This window comes from Vidua macroura, chromosome 13, assembly GCF_024509145.1.
Source record: "Vidua macroura isolate BioBank_ID:100142 chromosome 13, ASM2450914v1, whole genome shotgun sequence".
Classification (NCBI taxonomy): Eukaryota; Metazoa; Chordata; class Aves; order Passeriformes; family Viduidae; genus Vidua; species Vidua macroura.
Genome location: NC_071583.1, coordinates 4798710 through 4819300, shown reverse-complemented (window position 1 = coordinate 4819300; position 20591 = coordinate 4798710). Strand labels below are relative to the sequence as shown.

Genomic DNA, 20591 nt, shown 5'->3' with positions numbered 1-20591 from the left:
TTTGGTGTGTTTGTATTTTCAAACATGTGGGGTCATGATTGGTGGCACGCTCTTGGTACGTGCTGTGTAAGCGACCTTGAGAGCAACCCAACATGTCCCGTGGAATTATGTGAACAATGAATGGAGCAGTCTTTCACTTGATCTTTTCCAGACAAGTAGGTCAGGAGTGTAGATGTCATTGGACAAGTAAGCAACAAGATGTGGAGGTTGGGCTTGATGACCTTTAAAGGTCCGTTCAACCCCAACTATTCTGTGACGTCCTGCTGATGTACAGTGTGTCCCCAAAAAGAGATTTTTTTTTTTTTCCTGTGATAACCCAAGAGTTTCATTTGAGTTTACAAATGGCTTTTATTTAAAAAAGAGAAGGATACAACTGTTTCTCTGTGTGGCATTTGGGTGTTTGATAGATTTTGATCTGGTGCCATCTTTACATCTCTTGTGTTTCAGTGCTGAATGTTGAAGTTTTGTAAATAAATACTTCAGTAGCCCACAAGCAATATTCTGAACACCAATTCATTCTCACAGGCTAATGCTGTGGATATGAAAGACTTGTAAATCAAGCTGTCTTCTTGCTTAGCCCCAAAATGCCAACAATTACACTCCTCAACAGTGGAAGTTATCTTGGTACAGATGTATGTCCATGTGCTATATATTTGAGCACCCCTTCACAAACCTTATGGTGACAAATGAGTCCAGGTTTGAGGGTATCAGGTTTTAAGATTTATGAAAGCAACAGGTCGGGTGCTTTTCCCACTCCTATACTTGTTATTTATGGTTTGGGCAAAATAGCCAATTTTAAGTTAATTTTCACCTGTGAAAATCAGTATTGGATTGTACATTAAGAGAAGATCATGCAGGGACAAAGCAGATTTACTGCATTAAAATTTTGAAGCTACTTGAATTTTATTTCTTAAAGTCTGGAAAAGCAAACAACCTGTGCCATTCTGCACATGGGTAACTCTACATCTCTAGGAAGATGATAAGAAGTTTCATTTAAAAGCATGTGCTGTGTCTCCTACTGTTTTAAGCTTAGCTGTGGTTACTTTTTACCCAACACCTTTGATAAAACTGGTTTCAATTTTCACCATTATTCATTTTGTACGAAAGATGCCATTATTTTTACCCAGTCCCATTTGTATTCTTCACATTTGACAAATGACTGATGCATGAGCAACCTGAGCAAAACAAGGTGTGGAGAAGGATGCCTCTTCTCCCTTGAGGAAACTGCATACTCAGGGCTTCTCAGGAGCTGAGGGAAAACTCTTGTTCCTTCTTTTTTATAGCAGAGTGCATGCTTTCTCATGTTTGGGCTTCAGAAATATACCCAGAATCTCCAAATCCTGTGCACATGTTGATGTGATTCAAGCAGCGCTCTGACCCATCAAGGGCCTTCTGGGCTGAGGATGGGCATTCTGCACCTCTTCCCTGCTGTGGGTAATGCAGTGAAGTCATTAAAACACCCATTTTTGCAGCTGTCTTACAGGCACTGAAGACCTGGGAGTTCCCATGCTCTGTCCCTCAGGTCCAGCAGGGGTTACTGTGGGCTGGAACAGTGCCAGGGTCAGTCACCCCTGGGAAATGTCACTGACCTGCCCAGGCTGCCAGTGCGTGACTGCCACTCCGAGCTGGCCTGGCCAACGCCGTGCTTGGCAACCCCGAAGGAAGATAAGGTTTGACAAATTCTTTTACCCCTCTAATGTGACTCTTTCAAACCAGTAGTGATCTGTGTTAGAGTGCTCTGGTAAATCTTGTGTTGGTGCTGCTTGGGCTGCAGCAAAGGTGAAGGATTGTTCTCGGACTGTGGAAAGCTTTGCAAGGGGAAGCTGGCAGAAGAGGTGGCTTCAGACCATCTGCCTGAACTGGTTTTGGGCTTTCAGGCAGCTGAAATATCTGTAGTCCTATGACTCTGCTCCCTCTTGAATTCACGTCTCTATGCCAAGTCTTGCAAGAGATTTTTGGAAGCAACTTTGTGTCTATCTTTGACAGTTCCTGTGAGGAGGAGTCATCGGTGTCCTACTGTCAGTAATCTCAAACCCTCTAGTGCTGATGCAAGTGCTGCTCAGCTTCCTTCTGAGAGAGAAAGGTGGCAGAAGTGGACCTAAACATGTGGTGCTTGAATTAAGCTTTTCACCGTGGTAGTACCATAACTCAAACTTGTGTGTCAGATGTAGTTGTGTGGCTGCTGTTGCTGCCTGTGAAGTCAAAATACTCTCTGAAGCACCCCTGGGGTAGGTAAAATCATTGCAAAATACTTGTGCCTGACATTTTATGGAGTCAGTTGCTTGTCTGTCCTAAAATGTTGCAGTGTTTTTTGGTATCTTTTCAGAAACTGTATAAAATAAAAATTTATGGCATGTGTGTTGGGAAGTAAACAGCTGAAATGTTGGTTTCCTAACAGAAGCAAGACGTCAAAGGACCTAATTCTGACTGAAAGCCACACTTGTAGAATGGCAGCCAGCAGGCCACTTACATGCAAATGACATCAATTCCTATCTCCCTGAGTACATTTGGCTAAACTCTCTTTAATTTCCTTAGATACCATTGTCATGTGCTTCTATAGCTAAAGCACAGTTTTTAAATGCTGATCTACAAAAACTTTATTCTTGTTTGCTTCGTGGCTTTCCCTTGGATGAAAAATCACATTACGCAGAGGAATTTTTGGTGATGGACTAAACAATCCCTGGTTGTGTAAATGATGATAATTCTGTACAATGTGCCTTTTCTTTTTCATAACTTTGTGCTTGAAGGTGAGTGTTGGAGTCACTTACTTAGACTGTAATCATGATGCCAGATCTTAAATAACTTTCTCCTATCTGCTTTGGTTTGCAAGTTCAGAGGGATTTGGGGTGAATTAGGTAACCAGAGAGTTTTGTTTGGTAACTGATACAGTTTCCTTGTGTTTGCTGTGTCCTAAAGTGAAATGATGGAATCAGTTCACCATGGTTGTCATTCCCCAGTCAGTACAAGTTACTTTTCATCTTTTTCTTGCTCTTGGGCTTTCTGGTCAGTGTTGTTCTGGCCATTTCTCCTGGGTAATGGGCTAAAAGAAAGGGGATCAAATGTACTTTAGAAAATTTGGCATTAAGGGGAGAATGGCAGCTGGAGAAGTTACTGAAAAGGTTTATCTATTACTAAATTCACAGTTGGCCCTATGGGGAATCACAACCCAACCAACTTAATTTTGATGACATTGTAAATGAGGTGGCTGTTCCATCTTGAGGGACTGGGAAGGTCTCAGCAAGAGGACTGAACTTCTCATGTGAAGCTACTTCAGGCCACTGATGTCCATAGGGGCGGAAATGTGATGTTGATTTTTAATGTTTCAATGCAGCATGTGAGAAGATGTCTTTGAGGATGAGTTAAAGCAATGTCTGGTAATTTGGATTGCTCCAAGTTTTGTGGTAGGAGGATACTTCCTGGCATTGCAGTGAAACCCATGATCAATATTTAATGGAATTAATTGAAGGGGTTTTGTGGTCTTTAGGATTTTCAGACTTAGTGACCAACCTATGGTGAATATGATTTTACAGATTAACAGAATCTTGAACCTACTGGAAAACTTAACGGGAATAAATCATTCTTACTGTAAGTGGCACTAATTGATTATCTTTCTCAGATACCATCCTCCTCAATTTTTTTCCCTAGTGACAAAGAACAGACTCTTATTTATACAGCTCCCTGTTTTTATTCAAAGTCCTAGAAAATAACTTGTTCCTGCTGTTGTTGGGTTTTTATACTTGGAAGGGATAGGTTGAAGCAGCTTTGAAGCCCAGGACTAGCATGGTTAACAGGCATGATTGTGCAGTGGACACAGCTGAAGCCTGGAGCCCTTGCAGAACACATCAGTGGATGTGATTTTGTATCGTTTTTCTTTGGGTACCATTAATTGTTAAATGAGACAGAATTTTAACCTTTCTTAAAAATCCCATGACATTTAGCTGTCTAGGCAACAAAAAGTTCTATTGAACTGGGAAAACTGACCCAAAAGTATTTTACTTGTAATTGTAAACTGTAAGTCCTAAGGCAATTTACTTGAAACAAATGGTCTTTTTAATTAAAAAAAGAAAAAAAAAGGGGGGGGAGTGGGGTGGGGAGAAGAGTCTTCCTCCCCCTTGAATTCACTGTCTTCTGAACATCTCTGGTATGTCCCTGCTTAAATAAAGCATTGAGAGCATCAGCTTTACTGTCACAGGAAGCTTCAGAGATATTTTTGGTGAGAAAAATCTTCTGTGTGATTTTGGGAACAGGAATATGCTCCTTCCCAACTTGTGGTGGCCAGAACAGTGGGGCAGCCTGGAGCTGCTGTCATTGTAATGGCCATCGGTCACTTGTGTTGCACCAACAGAGGATTTTGGGGCATCTTCAGCTTTGCTTTGGAAGCAGAAGTACTTGGAGATGAGACAGGTAAGACGATGTGATTTGAAGTAGTAACTGCAATGGGAAAAGCAATTCTTGGTGTTCCACCTTCAAGAAATACTCTCAGCACAAGACCCGCTGGGTTTTTGCTTGCTTCCAGAAGTTACCCATTGCAGAGAAATCAAACCTGTGCAAGGACAAATTCAGGAGTGTATCAGTAACCCAGACCAACTGACTTCATCCAGATGTACCAGAGACTCAAAGCTTGAGCCTACAGCAATTAATTGCCAACCAGCTATGGTTGAACTTGATAGTCTTAAAGGTCTTTTCCAACCTAAATATTTCTATGATTCTATGACCTTGAAGCTTTCCTAGAGGACGAGTGGTAGTAATGCCACAGTTCATTAAATATTTTTATTCTGGTGTAAATCCCGTTAGTTTTTATTGTTAGCCATTTAATTTCTGGATTACACTGTGCAAAACACATTTCCCAAGCCATTAGGCTGCCCTGGCCTGTGCCTGCCCATGAGTGAGCTCTCCTGGGTGCCTCTCCAGAAGGAATTGGGTTACTGCAGCACTATTCCAAGTTCTTGCCATCATTAGCAAGTCATTAGTAAATTAAGTCTGAGTGATTCTCATCAAGACTGGACAGAAAGAAGGAGCAAGTATCAGCAATATTGTTTCAGTTGTTTGTGTTGGCTTCATGCAGAGGAACTACTTGAGCCCTGTGCTTTGTGCTTAAGCACACAGCTATGCTTCATGTTTAAATTCCTGAGTCCTTGATCACTTTACAGGAAATATTTTTACTTTTGGAAACTGAAGGAAGCATGTGGGTCTACTCAGAGGTTCTGTCACTGATGTGTAATATAATGTGGATTTTGAAGAATGTCATCTGAAGTACACCTAAAATTCCCACTGATATGGTGTGTGTGCTTAAAGCTAGTGAAAGCCATTGATTAAATGTTTGCTTGATTGATATCAGACCCAAGGGCTGGGAAATCTGCTCTATTTATATGGGTTATTACTTCTCATAATGTGGAAGAAAACAGGCAGCTGCTCAGGTACTTGAAGTGGATGCATGCACTGGAATTAGCAGTCAGATTTCAAGATGACTGAAGGTATGAGAAAGCCTTTCCCTTGCTTTAGATAATGTTCTCCAGGGTATTCCAAAGTGTGAGAGATGAGTGCTGAGTAGTCAGGGTGGCTCCACTCAACACATTTCTAGCCCAGCTCAACCTTGTAGGCCTAAGCTGGGTTACACATGGGTGCAGTCAAGTTGATTTCTTTCTACTGCCTTTCTCTGCTTCATCTGAAGAAAAAAGATCCTCCTCAGTGCCTGCATGGCAAGAGCAGATGGAGCTTGAGTGGCTGACAGAGAGACTCAGTGCAGGAGTCTGATGCTGGGGCCAGCCCGTGGAGTTGCTGCTGAGCTGGCATTCAAGACACTTCTGGAACTGAACCAGTTTTGGGGCTCTATTTCTAAGGCAGTGTTTTACTATTGTAGCCAAATTCTTGTTACTATGCTGTGATAAATTTAGGTTTTTTGCCATCTTAGCTCATTTCTGAAGTACTACAGATGATGATAATAATTCTTACATTACTTGTTTGTCAGTACCAAAATGCTCAAAAACCAATGTTCTACTCAATTGGGTAACAGTACAGCAAAACTTTGGTTGAGATTGCTGGAGATAGATGATTGGAGATCCAGAGGGTTTGGTTTCAAATGGGTTTATTTTTCCTTTCATGTCCTTATTCAGTCACATTTCTTAGGAAGTGTATCCAAACCAATAATTTGTCATCTTGCACTTTGTGTCTCATGAATTTGGACAAACAACAGGAACTATTCTTTGCCCAAAATGCTAGAAGGGGCTGAGAACCAAAATTAGATCTTAAGTCAAAGCTTTTATTCATGGTTTCAAGTTCAGGGTAGTGGAATTTAATTGTAGGGTTTTTGGGTTTTTTTGCAACTCTTTGCTCATGAGATATTTTGTCAAAACGGAAGAGTGTTTTATGACTTATCTACAGAGTGACTCTGAGGCATCTTGGGAAGTTTGCCCAAGAAGGCACATTTAGGTTGTCTTTGATGTAGAATCTGCAGAACAGATTCTACATCATGCTCTAGGACAAAGACAAAGTCTCAACAAACAACGTGGAGTCCATTAGGGTAGTTCCCACCAGATTTCCATGATGGAACTCCTAAGGAAACTCAAGAGAGCAGCCAGTGACAAAACAGAGAATCAAAGTCTTCTTCGTGTCATTTTGGAGCAACTTAATGACAAAAAGGCAGTTCACTGTGTTCTTTGGTTCATGACTAGACTTGTGTGAGCTTGTGACACGTGAAATCAGAACTTGCCTTCCCTGGCATGCTGAGGGCAGCGCAGGCCATTAAAAAAAAAAAAATAATTGAGTAGCAAAATAAAATATTTTAATGTAGAATGGCACAACAAAATCACAGGGAGAGTATGTTCTTGTGAAATAAGTTTGTATTTTGCCAACAAAAATCCTGTCAGGCAGTGTGTGTCTCAAAAGTTGACATGTAGTGGATTCAGTTAAATATGTTGGTATATATTATAAATAACGTAGTATTTGGTGATACAGGGTTGAGATGTGGATCTTGGAACTTTGCTGGTGTCTCTCCTGGGAGTGTGAAGGGTGGACAGGCAGTGGGCAGAGAGGAGAGACTTTGCTCCATCCTGGGATGGAGAACAGCAGAGGTACCTGATGCCTGCGGAGGAAAAGGAATGTGCAGATTCTGTCAGGCAGTTAGGGATTGGTTTTAAAATAACATATTCAAAGAGAAGTGTTATGAAAAACACTTGTTTACTGACAACTTCATCTTCTTAGAAGATGAAAATTTAGTGAAAAATAGGCTTACCTGGATTGTGTCGCTCTTAACACTGATGATAGGAAAATTGATAATGCAATTTGGGACTGACAAAGTAAGTGCTGTACTTACCACAGGACAGTGATGGCTATTGATACAGTTCAACAAAGCAGATTAAACTTTCTAGAAATGCTATCCTATTGTGCTTCCCTGTAAGCTGAGACTTCAGAAAATAATGCCAGTTGGACAGTTTTTATATGTTTGAGTACCTTCAAGGAGCTGGATAGAAAGAAAAAGTTCTGGAAGGTGTAGGGACTGTGCCCAAGTGCACATGCATTAGTCCTTTGTCAGCCATTCCTGAATGGGAAAACTTCTTGCAACTCTAGATTGAGACAGAATTAATGGCTTTGAAGCACCAGGGAAGCTGAGGATGGGATAAAGCTTTTTCAAGTGCTTCATGTTCCGTTGCAGGTCCTGAGTTGTGCTGGGAAGCTGAAGACAGGACTGCAGAGCCCTGTGGGTTTATCCAGGGCACCCACTGCTGGGGAATATGTGTTGGACTCATAGGGCATTTATTCAGTTATTTCTTACTCTGTACTTAAAAACTTTTAACCTTACTGCTAAAGAAAACTACCATTGTGTGTTAGTACGACTGGAACGAAAGCTGAATAGCGAGTTAGCCTTGAGCGAACTGTCAATCTGACTTTGATAGCCCATCGCTTAAAAGGTCCTTTTATGTTTATGGAAAAGCATGACATCAAAGCCAGGGGGGAAAAAAATACCAATACTTAGAGCTTAACTTCAACTTGCATAACTTCCAAGAAGAGGCCTTGTGTGAACTGTTTGTCCACTTGCGTGGCTAATTAGCGTAGGTTACTAAAAGTCTGAGCAGTGGCCATCAAGTTTCTTCTGCTCTTCTGGGGTTCACTGTGCTTCCATATGTGGATCCCTCAAACTGGAGTAGCCTAGACAGAGGATATTGCAGTCGCTTCTTTTGCAACCTCTAGGTAGCATGCTGGAAATGCTTGAGTATAACCATTATCAGGTGAGTTGTTGTTGGAGACTTATTTTAAAAACTGTTGCTAAGAAGGTGTACAGTGTACAGGAAAGCCTTTTCCTCTGGTGTCTTGGGTGCTTTATTTAATTTTTTTCATTCTAATAAGTGAGGGCCATGCATGATTACTTGTAACAGCAAAAGTCACTTTAATGGAATTGTTCTAAAACAAAATAACTTTGGCGTGTTGCCATATTTTGGGTTGATTTCTAGCTTCCGATAATAATGTTAATGATCAATGAAAGATGACAAAGAATTTCCAGGATATGGTGGAAAATTTTAATGAGAAAAAAAATGGCCTTTCTTCTCTTGCTTATTTAGAGTGTGCAACAGTTATTCAGTATGAAGATTTTCATATTTTGTATGTAAAAAATTCCTAAGTACTGAGAAGCTTATCTTAAATACAAAAATAGCTGTTGCTGACGACAGTGATTGATCTGAACTGAAACACTTCTTTTCTTGCATCTTATTTGCATGATGTGTTTATAAACAGGCTGTCTTATTTGTATATGATTTAGGCTGTATATCTGAGGTATAAATAATCTGTAGGCAGAAAAAGGTGTCTTTGTTTCTTCTTTTATTTTAACCAAGGTATTAATTTAAAAAAAAACCCAAACACTCAAAACCTAAACGACCTTTATATCTTTTATATCTCCGTTATTTGATACTAGATTAAGGATAGCAATCCATACTTCTTGATTTTAATTGTTAGCTACTAACAAGTAAAATGAATTCTGTCGTACAAGTAATTTCTCCATATTTTAGTGAAAACTAAATGTCACATAGCTGAAGGTCTGAACTTAGAACTGACTGTTCTGGAGTGTCTGTATCAACTGAAAACCCGAGCACTGGTCTTAAGTGAGAAATCTCATGTTGTAGAAAAATAGCTGGAACTTCTTGGTGTACTGATAGCAATTCAGCTGTTGAAGGACCAAATCATAAACTGATTTCTCGCCACCAAATGCAAGTTAGTGAAGCAGTGTGGACTTTCTTGGAGTTGTACAGGTTTGTGTTTTGTCACATAGCTGGTCCTTATGTCACAAATCTGTAGCTCAGATCCATAGCACCTGCAGTGATGTTGTAAAACAATAAAACCCTTTTATCCTTTTGAAATTGTGTCGTACAGGTGCAGACTCACCTTGAGAATCCAACCAAGTACCACATTCAGCAGGCCCAGCGGCAGCAGGTAAAGCAGTACCTCTCTACCACTCTAGCAAATAAACATGCCAACCAAGCCCTGAGCTTGCCATGTCCAAACCAGCCTGGGGATCATGTCATGCCACCTGGGACGGGGAGCAGCGCGCCCAACAGCCCCATGGCTATGCTCACCCTCAACTCCAACTGTGAGAAAGAGGTAAGAGCTCTCCTGTTTGTGTTTTCAGTGAAACAGAGCTGTCATCTGCTTTAATTAAGTTGTTTTAAAACCATATTTGCTCACTGTTAAGATGTTCTGTTTATCTTTTCTGTTCGTTGTGAAAATGTAACTGCTACCTCTGTGTCTGCCTGATTAATAGATGTTTTTGGCAAAAAGCCCATGTCCCTCTAGCTTCCTCTTGTTTGAACCATTTTAGCTAGTTTATACTTACTAAAACTACTTTTCTTGTTTCCCACCCTGTTGCTTGATGCACACAGTGAATAATTGACCTTTGGAGAATACAAAGCAGCTTTGTAAGCTGTAGCTTTCTGGAATAATGTTATTTATGGCTTGTTCATCTAGAAAGTACAAAGAGCATAGCAAAAATAACTGAAAAAATACAGAGCTATTTTGAGATATTTTAGGTATTTTTATGGTAAAATTTGAGCAAGCTTCCTGCATAGCTGGAAGGCCAGATTATCCCAGCTAATATGCCCTAAAATGTTACTGATTGCTGTTCCAGTGCTGCAAATATAAGACTTCAATGGCCTATGTCTAGAAGTCTTTTGCAACTTTGTCTTAATCTTCAGTGGCAAAAACTGAGTTAGATGTTACATGTGTTCTCAGGCTCCAAAGGAAAAATGGTTGGGAAGATATTAACAAACATAAGAGTCATGTCAGAATTTTTGTAACATAAAAAGTAGGAGGCAATTGTGGAGTCACTCCCTCATTCGCCATTCAAGATTTTGTGCCAGATTTTTAGTACAGATGCATTCCATGAGCAAAATATTACACAGCTTGGAGAAACAGTTATTACAGAACATATTTTGCACATGCAAGGGTAAAACTTGTGCTCCATAGTTTTGAAAGAAATGAAAATGAGATATTTCCATCCTATTGTCCCAGCTGTACCCAAACACTTTTTTTCTTGAGGATATTTACAGCTTCACTTTGCTGTGTCATCGGGGACATGTGTGCATGACACTATTTCATTCGTGCTCTTTTTGGGGCTGAGACTGTGCCATGAACTCAGATCCATGCTTTGCTTTTTCTTCTTCTTTTTTTTCTTTTTTTTTTTTTTCTTTTTTTTTTTCTTTTTTTTTTTTTTTTTTTCTTTTTATATCTGCAGGGATTTTATAAATTTGAAGAGCAAAGCAGGGTTGAGAGTGAGTGCCCGGCTCTGAATACACACTCACGAGCATCATGCATGCAGGTACTGGATGACACAGGAGGTGGAGCACAGGTCCCCTTTCTAATGAGCATGTTTCTTTCATGATATGTTGAAAAATAAATTTACCCCACAGTGTCTTTAAGAAGTTGAATATAAGATGTATTTAAGGTACAATACAGCAATGTTGTTTATTAGCATTGGTGTCAAAAGCACATGAAGATACCTGGAAAAGGCTCATGCTGTTCTAGTACAGTAATGCCATAGCAGAAGAACGCATCAACCATTTAAGGTCTTGCATCAGGAAGTGTTTTCTAACTGGATTTTCCAAGACTGCATGGATGTGGTTTTGCCCTGATAATCCACATGTCCACATTTCTATGCAGGTCACACTTGTGCTTTAAAAAATTATATGAGAAGGCTTTAATCTGTCTGTGGTAATTCATCCTCAGTAATCACACTTTTATATTTTCATTCTTTTTCTTAAAACGAAGGGGTTTTTATTTCTTACCAGAATCAGTAACAAGACTTCGGGTATGGGCTGTAACTGTTAGTTCCTTTCTTGCCCTCACTTCCAGTCAGTGTAATTTGTTGTGATCACACTTTCTGGAGCTGATGAAAAAATCCCATGTACTGCTACTTTTACCATCTCCATTATGCATTGATTTGGTAGATCTCTGTTATTTAAGCTCCGTTTTTATAATGAGCAAAAAGGAAATAGTCCTGTCCTGAAATAGTCAATCCTGCTGGACAGTTTGGGGCACGTGTGTGGGTGCTGTGAAGGGCTGTTTCCTCCTGCTTGTGCAGGAGCTTATGGAGGCACCTTCCAGCTCAGCCCCTGAAAGGAGGTGTTTTGTACCACCTAAAACCAGCTCAGAGCTGCCCCTGGGTGGTGCTTCCTGGGAGGGTGTATGAGGGACACAAATCCAATGGATTCTGCTCTCGGGGGCCAGCAGCAAATCTTTGCTCCCTCTCCTTCCCTGCTGGTGTCCAGGGCTCAGTGTTCCTGCCTGTGCCCAGGTTTTGTTCCCATTTTATGGAGGGGAGGCAGCAGTGCTGCAGTGGGGAGAGGGAGTTGTGTCCTTAGAGTCACTTATTCCACGGGCAGCTTCCTCCTCCACTGCTGCAGGAGGAACAGTGTGTCCGTGGGCAGGTGGTGCAGGGTAGCTGCTGGTGGGAGGAGGGGGTTGGACCATGAATCCTCAGCTCTGCCATGACCTGAGTATCCTGCCAGGACAGCAGGAGTCACAGCTGAAGGATTGCCCCGCTGCACAGGCACCTCTGCTGTGTGGCTGAGGTGCTTTGTCAGGCTCCCGTGTCCCAGTGATTCTGATAACTGTTCTGTTTCTCTTTGTCCACCTCTCTGCTACAGATGGATGATGTGATTGATGACATCATTAGTTTGGAGTCCAGTTATAATGAAGAAATCCTCGGCTTGGTGGACCCAGCCCTGCAAATGGCAAACACGGTACGATGGACCTTTCCTTCTGCTTTCCCTGTTAAGTCTAACTGGTTTTCCTTGAGAGGAGCCAAAACTGCAGCAGGACTTTTCTTCCTTGCAATTAAGTAGTTATTGCATTGTTCTACAGAGAGTAATTAGTTTTCCTTTGAAGAGTTTAAGGTGATACAGTTGTAATGAAAAACGTGAATGTAGAAATACAAGCTGGAGTCAAGTCGAAAGAATACAAAGGACAATTTTACTTTTCTGATTTCCAAGATTGCAACAGAGGAGTAAACTGTGCTACCGGGAGTAGCTTGTTCCCACTGATATTGAAGATTGTCATGGACTTTATCCTGGGCTTCAAAAAAGAAGGAACCTCTGGCATCCCAGGTTCCTGAATGTTGTCATATTCAAGTAAGAAATTGTCTGCTGTGTGTTAGCATCCCTATCCAGAGACACTTTCTGTTATCTCTAACATCACAGCTTTATCTCTGCCTGATTTCAAGTGCGGAGAAGTCCCCAGCTAGACAGCAGCAAAGATGTTACAGAATTTAGCAGGAGGGGAAAAAAAAATTAAAAAAGCAATCTTCCAAACAAACAAAAGGGAAGAAAGAAAGAAGGTTCAAAACTGAACAGGGCAGGGGACATGGGAAGCCTGTGATAAAAGCCAAAAACACAGAGGTGCAGAAGGCGCTGAGGGAAAGCACAGGTGTCGTCCAAGTGGCTCTTTTAGTTTGGTTCACATTGCTTTGAGAAATAATATAACCATGCTTCTGGCATAATCTGGTTTTGATCTTCTGTGGAGGGTAGCTCCAGTGAATTTTTTGCCTTAGGCTTAAGTGCTGTTACATCTGGCTGAGTAGATGTCTGCCAGTGCTGGCGTCTGTTTCTGTTTCATCTGGTGCCAAAATTTACAGCTTACCACAGAGCATTGATTTTGTGGCATAGGTTTGCATTTGCTGACAGTAGTTGTCTGATGTCATGTTAACCTGGTCCTGTGCTCCCACAGATTCCCACAGCCCTCTCAGAGATGTGGTGGATGACGCAGGAAGTGGCCCACCAGCTTCCCTTGCTAAATGGTGCCCTTTGAGCACACAGGGAAATAGCTGCACGGTCCTGATGGAGAGAATAAATTTTCCTTTAATCTAAGATGACTTGCAAAGTGCAGCTGTCCTGGAATTTGAGAGAAAACCTCAAGAAGCTGGCAAAAGATAGCTTTCAAAAAGTTAAATCTGTTTTTCAATTTATCTTTTTTTTTTTTTCTTTTCATTGAGGGATGTGGTTCTTCTGGAGTCCTTTCTCTGAAGTACCATTGGATTGGGACACATTAATTCAGAAGGGGCTTGGATATCTTTATGCTGCTCTTCTTTTCTCGTTTCACAGGGACCCCAGAGGGGCTCTTTGCTTCCAAACAGGGATAGAAGGATACTCTGCACTCTCTTGGTGCAAGGAGCCCCTGTAGTCAATGTTTAGGGTAGTCTGCATCCCTCCTGAGCTTTGCTGTGCTTGCTGCATGGCAAGAAGCCTTGTAAAGACTGCCTGATCTGCATTTACTGTGGAATTTCAGAATTTTCCCACTCTGTGTGGTGGAATCTGAAAAATAAGGATATGGAACAGTGAAATTAAGACTTCTTTACTGATAAGTTTAAATAAGTGGAGGAAAAAAGCATATTTCAGTCTCTGAATCAGCCTAGTACCAATCCTGAAGAGATGGAAATTGAACCATGTTTCTCAACAATCGGTTTTGGGAGAAAAAACAAGCCAGACACTTTTCTTTTGGGACAGGACTTAGCTCTTAAAACATGCAACATGTTATTAATAAGGAATTAATGCCTACAGACTGAGCTAAGTCGAGGTAGGAGAAATCAAGAGAGGAAATGGTCTCTAAAGAGACACAAGATATAAATAGCTGTGCTGAGTCTGTGACAAAGGCAGTTGTTGTTCCATAACCAACAAAGAACAAAAGGACCAGTTTGTTACAGTTGGTAACAGTACTTAATTGATAAGCAAAATCAGAGATTTCTGTGCACACCAAGCTGAGGGAGTTTCCAAGTACCTTGAATTGAAAGTGGCCCATTGCAGTCAACTGCTTGTGAGAGTGTTTGTCAGCTTTGGTGTTTGGTGGAATAATATCTGTGGTGGCAAGTATCACAAAATGGTAACTAGTTTATAGAGAAGGTTTTCTGCCTGTCACCTGCTAATTGAATTAATGAGTACTATGTAAAGTGCTCTGGTGGAGATGACAATTCATCCAGCTAATCAACTCCAGCCAGAGCCTGGCATGGAGAGCTCTGTGAATAGGTATAGCTCTACTTCTAAATGTGGCTTTCTTCTGGAATTTAAACTCCACAGTAGAGGAGTTTTGTCACAGGGGCTGCTGCTGAGCATATGCTTGTAGGTCAGGGAACATCACAATACATTGTGGGCTGCACAAGCTGGGGTGCAGAACCCATTCCAGTGTGTGCTGGTACCTTAGAAACAGCCTTGTTGATCACACAGCTGATGTCTCTGTGATTTTAGACAGAATGTGGGTGCTTGTTTTGTTGGAGTAGTGGAGGAGAAATGAAAGCCTCAGACTCCCCTGAATGTACACTATGATGAATCTGCAGTAATAATTACCATATTTCAAATTTCTGTTATATAAAAGCCATTATTAGGAAAAAAAAAAAAGAAGCAGATGCAAAGTGATAGGAAGATTTTAATTTGTTTTACTTCTTGTTTGTGCAATTTGTGATGCCAAGACCTTGAAATATGAAATCTCCCAAGTGAAAGCATTTTCAACCGTGCTGTTTCAATGATGATAACATGCTAAACCTGGCATAAGCCACCCTTCCTTCATTTACTTTTTGGAAGAGTAAAGGTGGATGATCTGGCTGGTGCTGTATTTAAATTCCTTCTTAGCCAGAAATAGCTAAGAAAGCTGTAAGGAAAATCATATTTAGGTTGGAAACATGCTAGAATTTGAAGAAGACAGGGAAGGAGCTTCCTTAGCTCCAGAAAATTCCATGTCTTTCTCAAGTTTGAGATTCCAGCTTCCCTATGAAATGGCTGTGGAAGTTTTGACATTTTCCCATCTTGTACTTGAGGATGGTGGTGAAAGGCTCGACTGTCTTAGAGCCAAAATGTTTCCCAACAATGTGTATTTTTTCCAGTTTCTTCAAATAAGAAACAATTGAAATAGACGCCCAGGTGTCACTGCAATGGGCACATAATAAACTCCTTTTGGGCTTTTTTTGCCCCATTTAAGTCTAGTGGCTGCTTTTGTGTGCTCACCACACTGCTGTCTTGTGCATCTCAAGCCAATGTCCTCAGCACAGGGGTCCTCTGCCCTTTCCCAGTTCCCTAAACCCTGCACTAATGATTATTGGGTTTACCTTAGTCAGCTGATTTTATTCCTCTGGGAGCTGTTATAAAACTCTGAACTGAGGATGTGCCTCAATTTTAACTTATCTTTAGCTGCATTTTAAGTGACATGGCCCAGAGTGTTGCATTCACTTTATGTTTTTGGAAATGAATTAGTGTAAGTTAGTCCCAGAGATGTGACCTGCGGCCATCCTGGAGAAAAGACTTCTCAGGGACTCATACTGAGCATGGACCATGTGTAGGAAAATGTTACAACTGAAGCTTTGACCTGTGGAGTTTGGATGCTGGGGAAAGTGGTCAAAGAAAGGAGCTGGTTGGGCTCTTTGCTCATGGATCACTGATTTAAGTGGAGATTGTTGGCATCTCCTTCCCCCTAATGTGAATTTCTCTGATAAGCATTCCTGTGGACAGCTTTAGCAACCATGCACATGTGCATGTTCAGCAGTTGCTGCCTGTCTTCTCTGTCCCCTTTTGTGATCATTGCTCACTTTGGTCCTGTTTATCGACATGGAAATCTGGCTCAGTGTTTGACACCCTTGAGGAAAAAAAAAAAAATCAGTCACCAACTGTTGTAACAATCAGGGTCCATGTTGCAGTAAGGAAAGCAGCTTGGTGTTCTCTATGTTTCATTACAACCTGACTATTTTACCCAGACTTTGAGATACCAGTTTGAGATTTCTAACAAAAAATCTTTTTTATTTCTAAATTCCCTGAAGTTCCTAATTAGATTTCACATGTCTCGTTATGAACTTCAAGTCCTTGGGCTACAAACAAGGTCTTTGTGCTCTCCCCATGCTTAGGAGCATGAATAGGAGAAGCACATCCAAGTCAGAAGGGTGTGTGACGCTCTTGCTGTGTTGGTGTCAGGGATGTGTTTGGGGGACCCAAAGACACAAGGGTCAGCCTTGTAGAGCAGTGAGATTGAGTAGCCACCCTGGCACTAATGTGGGCAGGTCACAACCAGCACAGCTGTGACCTGAGCAGCACTATAAGATCTTCCTTTTTTTCCTTTTTTCTTTTTAAATAAGGCTGACTCATAGTGAGCATTCAGTTGCATTTATTCCTCTGCCTCTTAAAGTTTGAGGCTTTGTTGTTTGAGACTTTGGTTTTGTTGTTGGCCATTATCTGTTCTCAACAACCATCAGCATGGCTTCTAGCTGGTGGTATTTTACATATCCACTCTGGTTTAATCTGCTTCCATATGGCAGAGAAATTTTCTTAGGTCCCAGTCTGGCAAGGCCCATCAGTAGGAGTTTAATAGTCCTGGCTGTGACTCACTGCATTGTATTCACCAGCATTATTTACATGGGTGTAAAGTTAATACCTACTCTAATCTCTGCAGGATCAGTGTCTTGGAGGGATTGGTTTTCTTTGCAGCAGTGATGATTAGTGTTGCCACTCAGATAAGATACCTGAGTGGTTTATACCTGTCTTTTCAAAACCAAATAAGAGATGGGTAAAATAATCCACTCAGGATATTTGCAAGCTTCTTTAAATATGTTTCAATATAAAGGGATAGCTTTGATAGATCTCATTGAAACACTGTCCTATTTCTGTATAAATCTACTTGTTTAAATGCCTAAATAAACACAGCAGAGTGAACAAGTAATTGAGGAAACTTACTGTAAAAATAATCTTCCTCCTACTGGTGCGCGTTCTTGTTATGTAAGGCGAAAAACAAAGTAAACTGAAATGTTTTCTGTGTAGGTAGCTTTCAAATCACATGAAAAATGTGATTAATTAATACAGTGTTCTTCTTCCAGCATGTGACAACTTGCAAAGTGCTTCCACTCACATATCCCTGGAAAAAGTGGGGGGGTTTCTCTGGAAGAGTTCTGTAGGCTCTTTCAGATATGAGAGAAGTTTAAGGGATATATATGTAATAGTATTAATGAAAAATAAGGAGCAACAGTGCAGCAATATCATCAGCATTTACCTCTTCTGTTACCTCTTAATATTTTAAATCTGCATACTTTTGAGGAGAGAGAACAGAATTTTCCCAATGTAGATGTTTAATCCCTCATGCCCATGAATATTTGTGGATTTTGCTGACCTTCTTGCAGGCTCTGTTTGCACTTGGAAAAGAGCACAGATTACTTGGCATATCCTGGCTCTGTTCTTCTGTACAAAGGCATTCATAAAGGCAAACCAAATGATCCTTTTCCTTGTTTATCTTTTCCAGTTGCCTGTGTCTGGCAATTTGATTGACCTTTATGGCAACCAAAGCATGCCTCCTCCAGGACTAAACATCAGCAACTCATGTCCAGCTAATCTTCCTAATATAAAAAGGGAGCTCACAGGTAAATACATCTAAAATATCACATTGGAGTAATAGTATCATTTGAATTCAGGTGATACTGGACATAATTTCTGTTATGAGAAAGAATATATGGGTGGACAGTTACTTTCAGCCTGTGTTCCTGTGTGGGTGCATGTGTGTTCACGGTCACAAGTTCATATGAAGTCCTTAATTGTTACAGTCACACCTGCACTGTCTTGTGTTCCAGGAAGCTTCCATGCCTCTTTTCTAGAGCTGTTTTCTAGTCTGGGCTTACTGTTTGCTCTATCAACAGCAAACTTTAACAACTTCACATCTGGAGTCTCTGTGGGATTCATGTCGAGGAGTGATACACATTGGGGCTTTACTTCAGTAGGGGAGGGCAGTAATGAACAAATAACCTGTTATAATGTGAAGTCTGGGCATATAGATCCTTTAAAATGTAAAATTAGGCACTTGGGGGTTTGGAATTTGATGATCTTTAAGGTCCCTTTCTACCCAAGCCATTCTGTGATCCATGAATATGCATCACTAAATTAAGATGAAAATGAAATGTTCCTTAAAATTTTATGCCAGTTCCTGCAGCAATGCTCTGAACAAGCTGTGGGAGGCAGGGGCAGGAGAGTGCAACACTAAAAACCTCTTTTTCTCAAGCACATGTGTACAGGAGCAAGATAGTTTGAAGCAAATAATAAGTTTCATATTCACAGGCATGTTTTATTTCTGCTCACTTGGAAGGATATAACCACACATAGGGCACATATACAAAGCGTGGTTGTCTGTAGGCTGAACAATGGAGATCCACTCTAGAACTGATGGCAAAATCATATTAATGCCCAGAAATGCCTATTCTTAAGCCCAACAGAGAGTCACTGACCATGCAGTAGGGTAGGGACCTGGTTTCTTTCTTGTCTGTCATCTTTCTGGGTTTCTGTTGTGAAAACTCACAGGCTGACTCAGTTGCAAAGCAGGTTCTGGGCAGAAATTAGTTTAAGCAGAGCAGTTTTAATAGGCCAGGAGGAAATGCCACCTCTCTGAGCCAGCAGATATTTGCATTTATAGGACAGCACAGAATTTGAACTCAGCACCAAAAAAAGACACACAGAGCACACAAAGATTTGTGGCTGCTAGAAAAAAGCAGCTTGTACAGAGCTGGAACTGTCTAAGAGGAGGGTGTGAAGGGAGGAGAGCTACTCAAAGTCCTGCATTACAGGCAGTTTTGTTGCCCCAAGTATAGAAAGCTCCAGGGGCTGTAGGCTGCAAACTCAGCCCAGCTTGGATGTGCAGACTGGTGGATTTTCTGCAGGTGCTTGTGTCAGGCTTCAGGCCAAGAATGCAGAAAGAGATGGGAAATTGTGAGTGAAGTGGTCTTTTTTTAAGTCCTCAATACATCAAATACATCAAAACAGAACTGAAATAAGTTCAATGTCTATATGCTACACTTTCCTGTACACAGAATTAATTTAGGTGAGTCTTTTTCTGATCAAAATAAAGTCATACAGGAAAGAAACTTACTGGCTACAGTGAGGGATTATTTTCACGATGGAATGTGTGATAAAAGATGATGCACTCATTGCTCCTCACTGACTTACTGTGGAACTGCAAAGTGCTTGCTGGTTTGGGGGTTTGAATGCAATGGGGCAAGGATTAATGACTCACCTTTTAAAAAAATGAAAAGGGGTAGAGCAGAGATAAAATATTGAAATTGCTTGAGAAGCTTAGGACCAAATGAGAACTGAAAAAAAGAAATTTAGTTGTCCGTTGCCTGAACTATTGCATGCTGAAGTTAATAATTATATTATAATTATAGAATGTAATAGCAATAATAATAGAATAATAAAAAATAGGTAATAAGTGTGTGGAGCAAGGTGAAGGGCAGTTCTGAGCTGAGGAGACAGGTTCTGTGCAGCATGGCTGCCATTACTTTCCTTTTTCCTTTTCCCAAAGCAAGAACCATTGTTTTCCAACTTTATTTCTAAGAAAGGTGTTGATCTTTTCACCTTTTTTTTTTTTTTTTCCTTCATATAATAGGAACAGTTAGCATAGCTGGAAAATACACTATTCTTAACAGGTCGCTTAAGTTATCCCTTGAGTGCTGTGGTGATGTGTGTGCACGTGCCACAGAAGGATGTAGCCTTAATTTGGGTGAGCAGAGCCTGTGAGTCCTGCCTGTGTCACATCCTGAGCAGGCAGCAATGCCCTAAGCATGCTGTTCCTCTGGTTCAGCTCCCGTGGGGTACGTGTGCAGACGTAGCAGAAGGTATGCTGCATTTCAGCACTTCGTTGTCCTCAAATCCCTTGCTGAGTCAAGGCCTCCGTGGGAAACATTCCCATCGTGGGAGTCACTCTGGGGAGTGTGGGAAGAGATGCTCCGCAGGTGCACAGGTGAAGCTCAGTCCCAGCCTTGTGTTTTGGCATCCACAAGCCCTTCTTCCTCCTTGGAATGGGGGTAATGATTGGCGTGGCAAATATCCATCAGGCTTCCTGTGCAGATATCTCAACGCTGTGATTGAATTATTTTAATTCTAATTACCCCATTCACATGCACAGCATGTATTTTTCCTACAGAGTCGGAAGCGAGAGCGTTGGCTAAGGAGAGGCAAAAGAAAGACAATCACAACTTGAGTAAGTTTTGGTTCCTCACATTTTGCACCAATTCTTGGAATGATTTTGGGTATTACATGCTCAAATACTGATGTTTTAAATCTGGATGAGGTACTGCACGTAGTATAAAGCACTAGATCATTGTGTTA

The 20591-nt window shown here is 41.0% G+C and overlaps 1 protein-coding gene across 10 annotated transcripts in view; it reads left to right on the top strand.

The window, feature by feature from the left end:
- MITF (melanocyte inducing transcription factor) overlaps window positions 1-20591 on the top strand; it is a 99593-nt gene that overhangs the window by 70659 nt on the left and 8343 nt on the right. For 4 of the 10 annotated variants that reach the window (XM_053989162.1, XM_053989172.1, XM_053989166.1 and 1 more), the window contains 5 exons: window positions 9361-9588; window positions 10718-10801; window positions 12129-12224; window positions 17743-17860; window positions 20389-20463. In XM_053989162.1, coding sequence (XP_053845137.1) covers window positions 9361-9588; window positions 10718-10801; window positions 12129-12224; window positions 17743-17860; window positions 20389-20463 — 601 coding nt within the window. Of the gene's footprint in view, window positions 1-8161; window positions 8226-9360; window positions 9589-10717; window positions 10802-12128; window positions 12225-17742; window positions 17861-20388; window positions 20464-20591 lie in introns of those variants that run through there. The other 6 variants (XM_053989170.1, XM_053989169.1, XM_053989163.1 and 3 more) reach the window with 6 other exon arrangements.